Source organism: Delphinus delphis, chromosome 4 (genome assembly GCF_949987515.2).
Source record: "Delphinus delphis chromosome 4, mDelDel1.2, whole genome shotgun sequence".
Taxonomy (NCBI): domain Eukaryota; kingdom Metazoa; phylum Chordata; class Mammalia; order Artiodactyla; family Delphinidae; genus Delphinus; species Delphinus delphis.
In genome coordinates, this window is record NC_082686.1 from 136,612,008 (window position 1) to 136,631,339 (window position 19,332).

The window sequence follows — 19,332 nt, forward strand, 5'->3', positions numbered from 1 at the left end:
TATGCCCGGCCCAAGGACTAGCTCTGAATAGCTAGTAGAAAGAGATCAGAAACTTGGGGTGGAATCTCAGCTCTCTCCACTCACTAAGTGTGTACTGTAGTTCAGCGACCTTGCTTGTCTGAGCAGCAGCTGATCTTCTCTGAAGTAGAGCAGCAATGCCACCCTCAGGGATGTCTGATGAAGGACCAAATGAGATAACCATGGGTCAGCGTGCATTGTCAGGACAGGCTACATCAGTTGCAGTTGCAAAGTGAAAATGCAGACTCCTTTGTTAGAAAAAACTTACTAAAAATTTCAAGATGGCAACAGCAGGTCTTGAAACCAAAGCCTGGGGGCCCTTCTGAGTGTAGGGACTGTGGACTACACAAGTTGCATGCCTGTGAGGCCGGTTCTGAATATTATAGCCATTTAACGAGTACCCCTTCCTCCCCTGCTATGTTCTCCCAACAAGAAGAACCCATCTCTCAGAATGCCAGACCTTCAGAACCTCCCAGTTAGACGCCTGAGTCCAATGCCTGCCCCTGGGGAGAACCTGAGCCCTGCCCTGTGGGCTGGTTTCCAGCCTCCCATACCCTTCCAGAAAGCCATGGACATCTCACCACCTAAAAGGAGAGCATATGACGATTTTATGATGTCTTTGCCAAGAGGCTCTATCTCTTTCAAGTTGTGTATGAATTACAAAATTAACAACAAAAATTGCACCATTCTGGACATGTTAAAAGTATACTTCCAACATGAATAATTATAAAATATTGACTGGTTACAAGTATAAAAAAATAGAGCTGTGCTCTATTTCTTAGTGACACCCATCAAATGTAGACAATAACTGTTACCAGCAATTCAGACCTCCAGGGGTCCCACCTGGACCCTTTTGCCCTGATATAGACAGCCATCCCTCCTGCCACTGCCCTTGTTCAGATTCTCATGATTCTGCGCCTGGGTTGCAGCAATTCCACTTCATCGGTACTAGTCACCCGATCTCCAATGGTGCCCTCTCAAATCCTTTCTTCTCACCGCTTCCAAAGTCATCTTCCTACAGTGCAAACCTGATCATACTACTATCCTATGACCAAGGCTTCAGTGGTTCCTCATAGTGTCTCAGGATAGACAAATTCTTCCTCATAGTGTCTCAGGATAGCAAATTCTTTAGGCTGCATATAAAGCTACTGATGAGCTTTCTCTGGTCTGTAGTCTATCTCTTCAAACTCATCCTTCCCCTTTTCCACTCTCCCCCTCCCTCACTCATCATTCCCATACAGCACCCCGCTACCTCCCCACTCCCGCTTCAGCCTGATTCATTATTTAATGCTTTTTTTTTTTTAAACATGTTCCACGTTCTAAATTGTCTTGTGCCTTTGAACTTGAACCAATCCTGCCAGGATTGGTACTCCACCACCTCCCCCATTCACATTAAGCTAATAAATTCAAGACTCAGTTCAAGCCTGTCTCACCTGTGAGACCCTCACCAGCTGTGACATTCTGATCCTTCTGTTTCATATCATGCTTCCATTCTTTAGAGTAGGTCCCATCCTGCAATGAACTGAATGTTTTATTTCCTCTCAAATTCATATGTTGAAACCCTAATTCCATTTTGGTGGTATTTGGAGAGGTCTTTGCGAGGTAATAGGTCATGAGGGTGGAGCCCTCATGAATGAGATTAGTGCCCTTATAGGAAGAGGCCAGAGAGCTCGCCCGTTCTCTTTCCGCCATGTGAAGACACAACGAGAATTTGGCAGTCTGCAACCCGGAAGAGGGGCCTCACCAGAACCCAATGGTGCCAGTACCCTGAGCTCAGACATCCAGCCCACCCAGCCTCCATAGCTTTAAGAAAAAAAAAATTCTGTTGTTTATAAGCCACCCTGTCTTTGTACAGTGCTTTGTTATAGCAGCCAGAACTGACTGAGACACACCCTGTGTTATAACTTTCTCTTCACACATCTATCTCCCCCATGAGATTGTGCACAGTTGAGAGTGGCCCTTCTTTCTGATTCCATATTAATCCTGGTATCTACATGCCTAGAACAGTCCTTGATACTTAAGAAATGCTTAATAGATACTTGCTTACTGAATGAAAATATTTCTCTTGCTGTTTCAAATGAAACCCTGTACTTCTCCCATATAGGAATACCCCTGAGGCGCTGTATGAGTCTGTCTCCCGTGAGCTCATTTTGCCCTTTTGTTTCTAACTCATAGTTCCCTCTTCTTCCAAGTTTCCTCAGGCCTCTGACCCCATCCTTCCCTTTTCTTTCTGTTTCTGGGCAGAAATTAATTCCATTGCCAGGATATTTTTTTTCTTTTTACATAAATAGCTTGCACAGATAGAGGAAGTGGCATTCCGGAGTTTTCTGCCAGGTTACTAAATCAACATATGTTTGCCCAGGAAGTGACCAGGTTGTCCTTAATTCAGGGTTTCAGGACTGGCGTCTGGAGGTTTATTCATCCACATCCCTCTTCTCTTAAGTCTTTTCTATCACAGCTGCCTCTCGGAGGCTAGGCCAATGCAGGCACAAAGGAGGTAAACAAATAAGGAAGCCAAGAGTGGTGAGTGCCCCCCCAGAGAACGCTGGCAAGAAAAGGCAAGAGAGATGGGTTCATATGTACCATCTTTTTAGATTCCACATATAAGTGATATCGTATGATATTTGCCTTTCTCTGTCTGACTTGCTTCACTCAGTATGACAAAGTCTAGGTCACAGAAGTAGAAAACAAACTTATGGCTACCAGGGGGGAAAAGGGGAGGGGAGGGATAAATTGGGAGATTGGGATTGACACATAACACACTACTATATATAAAACAGGTAACTAATAAAGACCTACTGTATAGCACAGGGAACTCTATTCAATACTCTGTAATGACCTATATGGGAATAGAACCTAAAAAACAGTGGATATATGTACATGTATAACTGATTCACTTTGCTGTACAGCAGAAGCTAGCACACCATTGTAAATCAACTGTACTCCAATACAAATCTTAAAAAAGGAAAGAAAAGGCAAGGGGAGAGCAGCTGGAGAGGCGGCCACTGAGAATTCAGACAAAGCCAGCAACTTGCACATAACTCAGGAATCCTTGTGCTTGGTGTTGGAGATAATGGGACCCACCCCCACTGCCACCCCGAATGTGAAAGAGAAGTATTTTTGCTCTACCTAGAAGCTCTGGCATGGAAATACCTCTCAAAGCTGAAAGAGTTTTCTAAGAAGCAATCCAGTTGTTGGCCTTTAGCAACTTGGCAGGATGTTCAAGTGAATTCACATTTTCAGATGTATATTTGAGAACAGATATGTAGTAAAAATTGTCTTATTATAGAGAGCGCTTTTTACCATTTCCAACATGGTTGGTTGGAAAAATTATGAGCTTCTTGTGTGAAGACTTGAGTTCGGGTCCTGGCTCAGACATTGACATTCTGTATGTGACCGTGGCAAAGTCGTTTCACCCTTCAATACTTTATCTTGTCTGTAAGAGGCGAACAGAGATAATACTTATATCTTAAAGCTATCAAGGGGGTCCGATAAAGGAAATAAGTGATAGAAAATATAAAGAACCACATAAATGCTGGCTGTAATAATGAGTCTAGATTTGTATCTCTCTGGCAAAAAAGCTCTCATCACTTATAATCTATGTGATTTGGGGCAATGAACTTCAACTTCCTGAGCCTCAGTTTTCTCATCTGTAAGATGGCAATAATAAGTAACATCTACTTCATAGGCTTGAATGAAATATTGCTTGTAAAGTGCTGTGCACAGTGCCTGGCACATGAGTGCTTTGTAAATGTTAGTGATCACTCTTGCAGCTAGCAATGTTATTATTGTAAAATTGGAATGCATCTTCTAATGATGAACTTTATTCTTTTAACACAAACTTTAGAGCACCTGCCATATTCAGGCCAGGCACTCTGCTTTGCATGTGGGAGAGTGCAAGAGAAAGAAGACATAGTCTGTGATTTCCTGTACCTTACAGTCTACTGAGAAAGAAAGACGCATCAAATAATCACACGACCTGTTAAGTAACTTGCAGGAAAATTACAGGCTGCTATGTGAGGGAATGACAGAGGGATCCGACCAAATCTGGGATGCGAGGAAGTCTTCATCGAGGAAGTGATGTTTGAGTTGAATTTTGAAGGCTAAGTAGAAATTGACTGCATGGAGAATAGAATGAAAGGATTCTAGGCAAATAGAGCTGCGTGTACAAAGGTCCTGGGAGAGACAGCATCATCTGAGAAAAGGAGAGACGACCAGTGTCACTGGAGAACCGGGTGTCAGATGGGGTGGGGAGGGAGACAGGAGTCAGATTGCTGTCAGACTCACGCCATTGTTAGGTAACTAACGGCGGTCAAAGCGTTCTAAGGGAAGTCGCATGACTATTGCATTTTTTCAAAGATTATTTTTGCTGCCGTGCAAGGCAGGTTAACGCACATACGTGGTGATGGTCCGTTAGCCAAGTGCCGCTCGGAGTGTGATGTGAAGCCCAGTAGTATTGGCATCACCTGGAACTGTGAGAAATGCAAATTATCAGGCCCCGCCCGGACCTACTGAATCAGCTCTGGAGGTGGGCCCAGCAGTCTGTGCTTTCAGGAGCCCTCCAGGGCATTCTGCTGCACGTTAAAGTTTGAGAAACCCTGGCTTAGTCTAGGATGTGGCCAATAAAGTGAGAGTGAATGGATTTAGAACCAATTTCACCGGTTTAGCTACTAGAAGGATTGGGTGATCTCTTTGGTTTGGGGGATGAGAAAGAAGGAAGTGTCAGGAATGTCTCTAAAACGTGCATTTGCTGTAGAAGTCGCCTTACCTGCTCTTTTGTGCTTTGTTGGGTGTATATTTAAGATGAGAGGGGAGGAAAGTCTGGGGTGTGAATTTGGGGTTTTCTGTCTTTGTTTTTTTGTTGTTTTTTTTTTAATATTTACTAATCCACAGAGCACTGGTGAGAAGGGTCCAAGAAGCACCATTATTAAAAATGACATCAAGTGAAAAAAAAAGATCTTATGTCTGGAACATCTCTACTGATGGGCAGTAAAACAAGCTGTAACTGGAGAGCTGATTTCATCTATGATAAGGAGAGCTATTTTTCCTGAAGTCTTGACTTCCTCAGAATTCTTCAATTTTGAGTCCACTAAATTATCTTTTGAAACGTTATGTTCCACAATTAAAAAAAAAGAAAAAAGCACTCTGTTTCAGAAATACAATAGGAGTCAAACAGCAAAAGAAATCTTGTTAACAATGCTACTAAGGAAAGATACTATTGAACGGGAAAACATTAAATTCAGAATGTGTTTGGAGGTTAACAAAATCCCCTTCTGCCTCAGGTTGTTTGATTATATAGGATATATATAATGATTTGGAAAACGACCTGTCTTTCTCGATGCATAAAAGAGACTGCCAGGGAAGAAATTTCTCACATTTTTTAGCTTCTTTCTTACATTTTTTAGCTTGCTTTGGCCTGACTTTGTATAGACTCTTTGACCACAATCTCCATTTCACTCCTTCAGCCTCCTGATCTGCATGTATTTTGCTTTACGATGCAGCTCAGAAAGCCCCAAAGTAGCTTCTATTGATGGAACTGGAAGAAAAGCCTTGTCAGAGCTCCTTCCGGCTCATTGACAGTTAAGCCTATTTTTCAGGTGAAGGATAACTAAGTATATTCTCATTACCAAAAGAGGAAGGAAATAACTACCCTCTGTAAAAGACAGTTGTCTGGATAATCTTCTTTTAGCATATACCACTATGGCATTCAGAATCTGGGTTCTACCTAAACAAAGACTCTACCTGGTTCTTACACTAACAAATAGTACTTCTTAAACACTGTCGCAGGATAGAGTCTGTTCGAAACTTCCAAAGAATCAAGAGTTAACTACTCATATACAGTAATCTGTAGGTTTCTACATAGGGAGTTTGCCAAATGGGACTGTGGGCCATAACTGGGGGGAAGCCTGATTTACAAAGGACATTTTATTGGAAAACAATCATGCTCATTTTTTATGTGTTGCTTATTACTGTTTTAGCACTACAATCGCAGAGTTGAGTAGTTGAGACAGAGGCTATATGAAGGCAAAGCCAAAAATATTTCCCATCTAGTCTGCTGACCTCTGAAGAGGGATGTACCAAATCTGTTAGTCTGACCATCAAATTGAAGCCCTCATGGTTTAGGGGAATTCTGAATTGTCATGTTTGAATTACAGCTATAGGCTCAAAATGTACTTTTCTTGTTATTGGAAGAAAATGCCTATAATCTTATGGAAGCTAATAAGAAAATGTTATGCACAGATTTGTTTTTCATTAGATGTCTCTCTTGGGGCAGGTTTGTCAGTACTTAGAGCTCCCCTGAGCTTGGTGGATCCAGTGATGCTTGTCTAGGCACTGGGGTTTGGCCTCCAGTTCTGGTGAAGTATCAACTCTATTTTAGGGAAGAAGCAGGAAGTTGAGGAAGCGCCTAAATGTTTTGCCTCACATGCCTGCCAAGTTGTGACTCAGGGCAATCTGGCGCAGTGCTCATGAATCTTCGCTAAGAGTCGAGTTTGCACAATGGAGGAAATACTCAGTATGTTTGTTGTCTTCATGTTCTTGGAAAGTGCCAAATTGACACGTAAAACTGCAGTCGTATATTTATACACTGGAGAATTGTCAGGAGCTCCTTAACCATCTCTTTTTAATTCCCATTTCCTTGTTTCCAAATTCTCATCGCAGAATTTCTGCTTTCTCCCGCAGGACATATTCTCCATCCTTTTTACCTTACTTGCCCAAGCTTTTAAACACAGTTTCTAATTCTGTACCTAACTGCTTAAAAAGAACTTGATTAATGCGGAGTTTGTTACATGTCCTGGCTTATTTTATCAATAACATCTATAAGTACAAGTTTTCCTTTTAAGATATCAAAACTAGATTATTTACTCATGTGATAATTATTTCTTTGGTGTTTGTTTTTTTTTTTAATGTTTGGAGAAATGCCCTGTGTTTCAGCACAAAGCCCACAAACCCGAGAATTATATGACTTGAGGTCTAATCCCTCCCATTTCAACAATTAACATTCATCATTTTGCACTCTTTACTGAACCACTCTGAACTCAGGATCTTCATCTCTACAATAAAGAGTTCCTTGTCATCATCTTTAAAGACCTTTTCTAACTTCAGCAATCTGAAAAGACTTTGTATGTTACAACTTAATACTCAATTAGACGTTTAAGGAAGTGCTGAATAATTCTCCAGTTTTCTTAATTTAAAAAAAAATATGAAATGTTTCATACATACACAAAATACGTAGATTTTTATAACAAATGCCCACCCTATACCCACCTAGCTTTAACAAATATTAATACTGACCCATAGTTATGCCTGATTTTTTTAATAGTTAAAGAATTAAAGCATTACACATTCAGGTAAACTCCTTACTTTATATGATTAGTCAAAAAGTATAAAATACTTTTGCATGTATTGACCTCTTCAAAGCTCTTAGCCATGAGAAGTAAACATATATCCAGTATGCAGATGTGGTATAAACAGGTGTCAAAATTGTATCTCAGGATACCCAGCAAATAAATGAAGAATTCAGGACTCAACCATATGCAATGTCTTCTAATCCCTGGATTTTGACTGTCCTTTCCTAAATATATCATTTTTGTAATTAGGGTTCTTTGTAAGCAATATAAATGGATTCTGGTTATCTGAAGCAAAAATATTAATTTATTGAAAACACATGTTGTAACTTATGGAACCAAAGAAAGGGATGAGCAACCAGTCTTTGAAAAAGGCAAGAAGCAGTTGTGTTCATGAGGCCTAGGTAGCAGGAAAAACTGGCAAGTTTTTTCTGGCCTTCATTGTTGAATGAATCTGCTTCCTTCATTTTTGATCTTGGATCCCTCTGGTCAAGATTTAAATTACCAGAAGAGAAAGAATGATTGGTCAGCATGGATGATTTGCCTATCCTTCCAGTGAGGGCTTGTCTGAGCACCAGGTTGGGTAGTTCTACCAAGGCTGCACACAGAGAGGAGTTTTCATCTCCAGTGGAACATGGAGGTGCAGTGACACGAGGAAGGGGCAAGGATGTTAGTCTGCCAAACATATGAGATATCTACTATACTAATTGTAGCAACCATGAGAATGTGCGCCTCGTACCTCTGATTACAGGAGAGTATGGCTGATGACCCCAGCTACTGTCCTCTGAAACACATCATTGTGTTGGCACAGGCCAGACTTTCCAGGGGCTGCTACCAGCCAGTGACGGAGTGAAGCAAGGCTGCTAAGACAGGTCTGGTCCTAGGAGATGCGGCGAAGCTCTGATGATTGGCTTGGCTAGATGACTCCTTGATGGCCTTGGCGAACTTTCCTTAGAATTGCACTGAGGTCTAAGACACTGTCATCCAATTTTTCTTCCTTTCTTTCTCCTTTGCTTGACCTCAGCTCTGCATCATAATCTACTCATCATTTGCTTCTAAGAGGACCAGCAATAACACACAAATCATTTATTAATATCCAAAAGCAATATTAAGTAGCACTTAAGAATGTCATGCTACAGCCCTACACTGCCGTTTCCTACATTCTATATGCCTTGACCCTGTTCTACTTTTTCTTTCTGCTGTATCATTTAACACCCTCTAATAAACTATATAGTTATTTATAATTTATTGTTTTTCTCTCCAAAGTAGAATGTAAGTTCTCTCAGGGCATAGGACAGAGATCTGTTCTGTTTTGTTCACTGATGTGTATCCAAACACTTAAAACATTTCCCAGCCGTAGAAGGCACTAAGTAAAAATTTGTTGAATGAATGAATAACTTTATGTCCATTTGCTTGCAATGTAATCTCCAAATATTTTCTTTTGGGTCCTAAACTAAGTAGTTCCACAGTCCCAGACCCCCTTAAACATGCTGTGTTTATGTCGGCATTACGCTTTTTTGGTGCCAACAATTATTCCCGTTGCCCTACAGAGACCATAGATTTCTCCCACTAAAGCCTTGTACAATTAGAGAGGGTTAACTTGATCTTCCAAGTCTCATTTAAACCAAGTTCTTTTTCACTGAACAACGGCCAAGTTTGAAGAAATTTTAAATTGCTTTGCTTGAAGTCAAGTATCAAGGGAGTGAGTTTGTTTCAGCGCCTTGTTCTCAGAAAGAAGTGGCTTACAAGTAGCAATCATGGAGCCAAGCCTGTCGGATCAGACATTTATCTGCTCACTAACAATGGTTCAGCACATCTGTCCTTCTTTCCCCTAGAGCATCACTGAAGAGAGAGCCATGGCTCAGCGTTGACTTGGGCTCAGTTCTCTTTGTTATTTCCAGTCTTAGAAGAGATGAGCACAGGGGATGTTGCTCTGCACCCTACCTAGAGCTACTATGACACAGAGATCACCACTCTAGGAAAGAGGCAGAAACATCCTGGGAGGAGGGGGTCAAGCAAAGGTTTTGTGACTAAGGTCAGGAGATGGTGCTACATGCATTAATGACCTTGGTAACTATGCCTAAAGTCTGTGATAATGAAGCTTTTATGACTGCATCCTCGTTGTTTCAAGGAGGGGATTAACAGTGGCACCAGTGGTGGTTTTCAGATCCCATTGTCTCATTGGCTACTTGAAGCAAATTTAAGAATTAGAGCCATGTGTACCTAAATGAGAGATATGTTCCAGTCTAGAACTAATGTAGCTGAATCTTGTTTCAAATAGAGGTTCTACTCTTCTTCGGTGGTGAGAGGGAAATTTGTTGATTATCCAAAGGCTTTATTTCGCTTTTATCTGTTATGACATTTTAAAAAGAATATGTATCCTGATGTTCTATAGCATGGATAGAAAGATTAAATGAAAATGAAATCCAGTTTCTAAAACATTGTTCACAGAATATGATCATTCCCAGAAGATTATAGTAAGGCAACATTGGAAATCAAACTCAGATTTGTGTTTACATCCTGCTATTTGACCCTCATTAGCTGTGTGACCCTGAAGAAAATATTACACATCTCAATTTCCACATTTGTAAAATGTGCTTCAGTTTCTGATAATGTTGGTCAGGGTGATCGATGAGAAGTTTAGATGGAATACATACAAAGCTTGTGACTCAGTGTCTAGCATATAATGGAAGCTTAATAAATGACAGCTATCCCTAGGTCCTTGCTGTGTGCATTACATTGTCAGGAATCCCTTATCTGTTTCTCATTGGACCATACGCAGTTATCTGGGCTCTTCCTCTAAACCTATCCCAGATGAATTTGTGGCTACCCATATGTGAAAAATTCTTTCAGTTATAGGTAAGAATTTTCCATGTTTAATCATCAGAAGCTGTTTGGTTTTCTTAAAGCAAGTAATAACTCTATTGATCAAAACTATAGTAAATGATTTGTTGAGCAAGCATGTTGGAATTATTGACTAAAGCACATCTTGGAGATATTTTTTGGATCTCAAGTTCCCAAGCTCCTCTCGTTCCAAATTATTAGAGACTTCTGAGAGATGCCAATATATACTCCTGGGAGAGGAATAAAGTACTTTCATTTAAGGAGAAAGGAAACTTGAAACAAAATGGAAAGAGGAAGAAAAAACAAACTGGGCACATTCAATTCAGCTAAGCATCAGTTGATTTGTATCTATGCCTCCTTTCTTCCTTTCCTTTTTCCTTTTCCTTCTTTCCCTCTTCTTTTTTTAGTTACCCTACCTTAACATGGAACTTTTCTTAGACTTTGAAATGGAATATCTGTGAGAATTTAAATCATGGAGAATACATACAAAGTGACCTCCCTAGAAATATGACCTCATGACTCTTATCACCCAGTCCTGGACTCCTTTCATTTCTTATTCCAAATCTCTAGAGTTGCCAGAATCCCACTAAAAATTCCGTCATGCTTATTCTAGCAAAACTGAAAGCAGGGATATGAGAAAAGGAAAAAAGAAGACACTGTAATCCTACAATCCACCACTGTGAATATTTTGTGTGTATTCTCCCAGTCTATTTTTTTTTCTATAAAGAAACAAATTTAAAACACACTGTTTTCTGAGAGCCTCATTTTTCATCAGACATTGAAATGAGAGGTGTCTTTACCACTGCCCACTCAGGGAGCTCTTCAGCTGGCTCACTTCACGTCCCACCAACCCGACTCTACCCTCCGCTGCTGCACAAGACGTCGGGGCCCCAGTGCATTAGGATCCTGGGGCATTTGGAGGAGGGTGTCCACCCAAGGCAAATTCACTGGGAACTGAGCACAGATCTGAAACACGTATAGGCTGCACTATAGATGGATGGTCCTTTGAAGAAGTGTTCCTTGCAGTTAAAGTGAAGCCTTTACCTGCTATTTCACCAAAGAATCCTTGCTTTCATCACTTAGAACAGTACAAACACCAGGAAGTGCTGGGGAGGCTGCTGTAGGGCTTATCTCCCACGCAGCTCTGGGTGCTTCCTGGGACTTCCCCCTCCTTTTTTTTTTTTTTTTTTTTTGCGGTACGCGGGCCTCTCACTGTTGTGGCCTCTCCCGCTGCGGAGCACAGGCTCCAGACGCGCAGGCTCAGCGGCCATGGCTCACGGGCCCAGCCGCTCCGTGGCACGTGGGATCTTCACGGACCGGGGCACGAACCCGTGTGCCCTGCATCGGCAGACGGACTCCCAACCACTGCGCCACCAGGGAAGCCCCCCCCCCCCTCCTTTTTAGTCTGATCCTTATTTTCGATCACCACTTCACATGACCCATCCCCTTCCTATTTACCTTTCTAGTTTCATGAAAATAGACTTTCCATATTGATAAAGAGTCTCTGGAATGCCATGTTAATTTTTTAAGCAAGCTATGAAAAACCATTGGGTATTTTTAATCAGGACACTCTATTTACACAGATTCTTGGAAGCAGCATGGGAAGAAAACTAAAGGTAGGGAGAACACCTTTGAAGAGTGGGTGAGAGATGGTTAGGGCCAGAACAAGGCAGAAACAACTGTGATAAGGGGGAGGGGCAACTACAGCTCTGCGCAGACTCGCTTGAGATGCTCATCGATGTCCTGCGCTTCCTGCTACAGATACGAGAGTCCCGTCATGCAGCCACCATTAGCAGTGCCTTGTTTACACACCTGTGGCCCTTTGGCCACACGCTTCCCAATATTATATCCCCTGGACTAATTTCTAAAAATTGTCAAACCTGTCATCACACCATTGAGTACGTAGCACTGAGACAATGGTTATAGAGAACAAGATCAGATTTACTGTGAAATATGAGGAGTGCCTGAAAATGTTTAGCTCACACGATACTGATGCTGTTAACACTCAGGATATTATATTTTTGTAGCCATAATTTCAAAAACTAAAGGTCACACATATCTACCATTAAAGAGCCAATCAAAATCCTGCTTGATACGAGGGACATGCTAAGGGTACCCATCCCACTTTCTGCTGTTGTGTTAAATTGGGAAACACAACCTGTGTCCCATCGTGGCAACACAGCCAGTCACTAAAGAGAAGGGAACGACTCACAACTCAATATTCTTTATATCTCTACCTCCTTGTATTAAGTTATTAAACCATGAACTCATACTAGAAACTTTTTCATTAGTGTTCACTTATTGCAAACTATAATCTTTTAGGGGTATATGGAAAGCATGTGTCTTCTTTCCTTTGTAAATATTAGCAAGACAAATTCTCTTGCACCCTTGTTTCCCAATGAAGGAAAAGAAAGTACCAAAAATGGAGACATGGGACATTCCACCAGGTTTAAACTCTGAGTAATTATTTACGCGATTCCGAAAATACAGGTTACCATAGAGGGTATAAACTCTGTTATCGCCCATAAATTGTATTTATCCATGGAAACTAAAGGTGTCACTAGCTTAAATCCTGGCAGAGACTCATCTGTTTTAGCGTTCACCAACCCACATGGTAACTACAGCTGCTATATACAGAAGGAGTTAACATTGACACACAAGTTCTGCCCTCTAACCCTACTTTTAAGAATCCTTCCCATCTCTGGATTGGAGGCTGAGGGATTTTCTCCCTCCCTGCTTAACGCTAAGAGAGATTTATTGTACCAGGCCTGGGGCGCTGTTGACTGAAAGACATTGCATGATCCTCACTGTACCCATGGGTAAGAGAGGAAGCAGCAGACCCTGGGGCATTGCTTTGAGTTATTACAGTGTGTAAGGTTGAAGGTTTTGTCAGAGAGCCAGGGCAGAGAGGTTGAGGACAGCAGGGAAGGGAAGGCTAAGAGAGCAAAGTTAGTGTGAAGGGTGTTGCTTTGAGCCTGATTGGTAGGTTTCAGCATCCATCCTCTTTTTCTGGAAGAAGAAGCAAGTGGCTTATGCTTTGCTTTCTAACTTTAGAGGTACCCAAAGCCATATTTGTAAGGAAGTTGGTGTGGATAAATATGAAGGAGCAGTTGAAGGAAGAAAGGAAGAGGGATAAAGGGAGGGAGGGAGAAAGAAAGGAAGGAAAGGAGGAAGGAAGGAAGGAAGAAAGGAAGGGAGGGGAGGGAGGAAGGAAAGAAGGAAAGGAGGAAGGAAGGAAGAAAAGGAGGAAAGAGGAAGGAAGGGAAGAAAGAAAGAGGAAGGAAGGAAGGGCGGGAGAGAGGGAGGAAAAAGATAGACCTATATGTCTCTTACGTTGCTTCCCTGATTCACTTTTTTGTCATGTATGAAATGGGGAGGTTGACATTAGCTTAGCTCATGACAACTCATTACAAAATTTGAATTTAGAAGGACCCATATTAATGAAGTTTCTAATGAATTTATAAAATGTCAAAGATCACCTCTCATTAGAACCTGAAAGACAAATTCCAAAGTGATTTTTCAACTCTTCCAGAGCGTGCCGTGACGCGACGCCCGTGCATCATGGCTGATTGGAGAATGTTGTCACGTTGGCACCTCTTTCCTTGGCTTTCACCTCATTTTGTGCTTTGGCTTTTCTTTAAAATACACTGGCACGTCTGTGAGGAGACTCTGTGGAGACAATAATGATGCTTGTCTGAGTGCATAGATCGAATGATTTTCAGGAAAATTAATAATCTCTGTTCTGATTTGGGTGACGTTCCTGCAAGGAAATTGACAGATGTTTTAAAGTGTGAACCAAAGTATTAGATTCATGCCATTCTCCAAGTCCCCACGATTCCTGTCTCTAGGGTGTGATCGATAGCTTGGCCTGATGGTTCTTTTTGTTCCTACCGTAGCTACAGCATTAGGGGAAAAGGCTCCCGAGTTGAAATGGTAATCATAGACAAAAATTGGAAGTAAGAGCCATTCTGGGATGAGGGAGAGAGCAGGGTCTGGCCAGGGATAGGGCTCATTTATGAGGTTTCTTCATTAATCATAGACAATAACGTTGAGTTATCATTTCATGTTTCTTGGGGTTACTATATCTACCCTGGACAGGAGGATGTGAGAACATTACAGTCGAGGGAATCTCATTGCAGAAATGTTAACTGACTTCCCATGGTCACGTGGCTGATTGATGTTGGAGCCCTGGTGATAAGCCATAGATTCTAGGTTTTCTGGAGCCTGGTGATGGGGTATTGAGATGGGATTGCTGTGGCATAGATATTTGGGAAGATGAATGAAAGGAAACCATGTGTCTGAGTCAAAAGGACAAGGAGGAAATCATGCCACTAAACAATTAGGAGGATGTGGGGGAACAGGTACATATTCAAGGCATACTTTATAAGTAGCAGCACATTACACATACATTTATTACATGTGTACTTAACCACACATTTTCAACAAAAATAGCCCAGCAGCTATAGTAAAACACGATTTTTATGTCAGATGGACGCTAAATACAAATCAGCTGCTCGTCTGGTGCTCAATTGAAGAAAAATGAGAGATTCCAAGGCTGGATGGATATATCGCTGTGTTGGAAAGTGTGAGATCTAACACAGTATATACAAAGCAAGTTAAAACATCAAAGATATTTCTGACTCTGTGATTTTTGTCGTATACCCAGCTTTGAAATCAATTCCCAAATAAGATGGAAAGTCAGATTTTTTCCCATCAAAGTAAAAGTGTGGGAAAATTATGTGTGAATAGATCAACAGTTTAGTTTTTAAGCAATAACTTTTTCATCAACTTCAAATATTTCTGCCCAAGAATGCTTTCAGTAGAAAATCTAGTACTGGAATTTTAATATATTTTTTAATATGTATTTTGAAATATACAAAAACTTTTCAAAATATAAGCCTTAGGTTTGAACTTGAGTCTGTTAATGATATTTCTCATGGTTCTTTTGCTCAAAGAATAGAATTGAACTTGAATATCACTTTTAAAATTAATTTTTATTGGAGTATAGTTGATTTACAATGTTGTGTTAGTTTCTGCTGTACAGCAAAGTGATTCAGTTTTACAGGTACATATATCCACTTTTTTTAGATTTTTTTCTCATATAGGTCATTACAGATTATTGAGTAGAGTTCCCTGTGCTATACAGTAGGTCCTTATTAGTTATTTATTTTATGTATAGTAGTGTGTATACGTCAATCTCAATCTCCCAATTTATCTCTCCCCCCCTTTACCCCTTGGTAACCATAAGTTCGTTTTCTACATCTGTGGCTCCTTCTGTTGGGTAAATAAGTTCATTTGTACCATTTTTTTTTAGATACACCATATCAGTGATATCATATGATATTTGTCTTTCTCTGTCTGGCTTACTTCACTCAGTATGACAATCTCTAGGTCCATCCATGTCACTGCAAATGGCATTATTTCATTCTTTTTTACGAGTCTGAGTATCACTTTTAAGAATATGTTCTTGGGCTTCCCTGGTGGCGCAGTGGTTGAGAGTCCGCCTGCCGATGCAGGGGACACGGGTTCGTGCCCCGGTCCGGGAAGATCCCACGTGCCGCGGAGCGGCTGGGCCCGTGAGCCATGGCCGCTGAGCCTGCGCGTCCGGAGCCTGTGCTCCTCAACGGGAGAGGCCACAACAGTGAGAGGCCCGCATACCGCAAAAAAAAAAAAAAGAATATGTTCTTGAAATAAAACGTATACCCTGAAAAATACACACGAGTACAGAGTTTGATGACTTTCAAAACCTGAATACTCCTATGCAATCAACATAAAGGTCATGAAAGATATGGACCAGCATCGCAGAACACCCTGACCCGTGTCCCCTCCTAATCACAATCTCCCAAAGGTAACCACTAACCTGACCTCTTAAACCCTAGATTTGTTTTGCCTATGTTTGTACTTCATTTAAATGGATTCTACTCCTCTGGGTCTGGTTATTTTTGCTTAACATTATGTTAGTGATATTCATCCATTCCCCTGTCGATTATTATGTATCACTCATTCACATTACCATATAATGTATCGTGATAATATATCTTGATACTGCCAAACAGTTTTTAATGTATATGTACTAACTGGCAACGAGTCAGTAATGTAGGAGGGTTCAAATTACTTTTCATCATCCTTCCCAAAACTTGGTATTTTCCATCTTTTTTTCTTTTAGCCATTCTGGTGCACAAGCATTGATTTTTAAATGGACTAAATAAACCTCTAGCAAACTCATATCAAACAAAAGTCTTTATTTAGGAACCAGTGTGTGCTTGGGGCGGGAAGGGGCAGAGTTTCATCAAGTGGAATGCTTCAACATCAATACATTCAAAGAAGAAATACAAATTTGAATGACATAAGCAGAACGGTCTCAGCACAGACTAGTGGTTTTGTTTAAAATACTCCCTTATTTTCAGAGAAAGCACTTCATTTGGGAATGAAGAGATATGCATTAGAGGCTAGACGTTTATGGAGTCTGAAAACTGACCTTTTTAAGATTTTGGGGGAGACTCATGGGATAGAAGAAAACAGTAAGGACTTTATTAACTATACCACAAATGATGTGATTTTCATAGAAAAAACACAAGGCAGTGGTTGATTTGTATTTTTATTACCGTTGCAGGGTCTCCATTTTGGTGCCTATTGGATATTGTCCCTATAAAGAATGAGAAAGGAGATGTGGTCCTTTTTCTGGCCTCATTCAAAGATATAACAGATACAAAAGTGAAGATTACTCCAGAAGATAAAAAAGAAGGTTTGTACTGTTTTCAGAAAACATTGACAGATGGAGTAACATTTTGAAATTGTTTATTCAAATACTCTGGTAGGAAAAAAAAATGTGTTTTTAATAACAGCAACAGATAAATACTCATAACTCTTAGCAGTCAGTATTTGGTGCCTATCCCCAAATCACAGAGACTCACATGAATTTGCATTTTCCTCTTTGTAATAAAAACTCACTTGATAGGAACCAGAAGTTTATACTCCTGTTTGAGGAGCATGAGGATGGGAAAACAACTTATCAGAATACACAGATTCACACCACCTTGTTTTATCAGGGAAGAATATACATTGATAGCAATGAGTGAAGTTAAAATGATGCGATTGAAACTACTGCTCTCAGTTTCATCTAATGTGCAGTAGTTCAGAACTTAGAAGTGCAAGATTTCATTTTATATCCAAAATCCAGAACTCAAGTTTAGTGCTTGTTAGAGTGGAACGTTGCAAATGCGTACCTGTATTTTGCAATAATAATTTGTTTTAAGACACAGACAAGCTCTTCAATGATCTTTAAAGTATTCTGAGACTTTCTATTGCTTACTTTATAGCTTGTGTCTGTAGTTTATGAGGAAATACCCTGCATTCATGTAAGCAGACAAAAGTAACATTGAAAAATATGCCCATATTATTTCATTTAAACAAAAGTAGGATTAGATATTTTGGTGACCAGAGAAAAGGCAATTGTCATTGTAGGGACTTCCTGTATATTAAGTTCTTTATGAGAACCAGCTCTTTGATGTTTCAACAACTATGTCTTTTTAAAAATGTGTGTGAGTGTTTTAAATACATTATGTCTTTTGAAATGACAACACAAATTGAGAACTATTTGGTGACCCTGGCCAACTTCTATCATTTGGAATGTTTGCAAATGCAGGACTGTGGCAGGACTGCCACTAAACACTGTGGCATATTTTACATACAGGAGGGGTGAGCAGTCTTATACTTAAAGTTACTTGGATATTAGAGCATGTGTAATACCTGTCCAATGAGAGAAAAGTGTGGAAATCGGTGTGCGTGGTTTTGGTTTTGTTTTTACTGTTTTCTTTGCTGTTATAGGAAAAGAAAAGGTAAGTATGAACTGTATTTACTCAGAACACTTCTTATACCAAATGTAGGTTTTTTCCATACCAACAACCAGTTCTTCAACTCTCTGGACTCCAGCTGGGTGTCCTATCATTTAATTCAGGTCACACTAACTACCTGGGTTTAGTGTCAGAGTGCACAGGTATAAGGGCCCACACTAACTGCAGATGCCGGTCACAAGTACGGGGTGCCCGGGGCCCACACACTTCTGTCCAGCTTGGCTACAATGTCGGGAATTTCACAGCCCTCCCCATCCTTTTCAGATTTGATAATGTGCTAGAACAGCTTACTGAACGCAGAGTAACACTTCTGTTATCGTAAAGGCTCTAACTCTGGAACAGCCATAGGGAAGAGATGCCTAGGGTAGGTATAGGGAAGAGGGCCTGGGGCTGCTGTGGTTTTCCTGGGTGTGCCACCCTCCCAGCACTCCTGCTCGGGTGTTTAGTAGGAGTTTTCATGGAGGCTTCGTTACGTAGGCAAGATTGATTACATCACTGGCCATCAGTGATCAACTCATTCTTTAGTCCCTCTCCCCTCCCCAGAAGGTCAGGGAGTGGGGCTAAAAGTTCTGGCCCTCTAATCTTGCCCTGGTCTTTCTGGCAATGTGTTGCCCTGCCGAAGTAATCTAGGGCACCCTCCCCTTCCCCACCACCAAATATTTATTAGCACATAAAAGACACTCATCCCTCCAGAGATTCCAAGGGTTATAGGGTTGTGTGCCAGCAATAGGCACAAAGACCAAGTACATTTTTTCTTATGCCACCATAAGGATTATTTGAATAACATTATATTTATGTATTAAATATATATGTGTATATATTATGTATACTCATATGCATAGATAGATACATAAGACTATCCTTAGAAAGAAATATGGCTTTTTTTTGGCTTCAAAGCGGGCAGTTTAATCAACCTGACTTGCTTTGAACATGAAGATTATAACTAATGGTTTTATATAATTTAGGTCATCATCTTTGTCTTGTGTTTCTGGAGTCTGTAGTTAGGGGTGAAATCCCCCTTTTGGAGGACTGCAATGGATAAAAGGAGTAAAAATATACTTATTCATTTGGGGTTTGAAAGAGCTCAGTACAAACACTCCTTTTCCCCACCCAAGTTCTGAGCCAACTGAGAAAGAAATAAGAGTAAGGCAGATGGGAGACCAACACATCACCTTTATTTCTGAAGAAACCGATAACAGAGAATGTGGCATATTATCAACAGCAAATGGGCTTCCTCTCAGTGAGCCCAGATTTAGGCAAAGTTACCTCCC

General features: G+C 40.7%; 1 protein-coding gene across 1 annotated transcript in view; it reads left to right on the forward strand.

Annotated features, from left to right (window-relative positions):
- The window catches only part of KCNH8 (potassium voltage-gated channel subfamily H member 8), a 385,437-nt gene that overhangs the window by 143,480 nt on the left and 222,625 nt on the right, over positions 1-19,332 (forward strand). Inside the window, exon 3 of the mRNA XM_060010106.1 lies at positions 16,822-16,953. Within this exon, the coding sequence (XP_059866089.1) occupies positions 16,822-16,953 (132 nt within the window). The remainder of the gene's footprint in view (positions 1-16,821; positions 16,954-19,332) is intronic.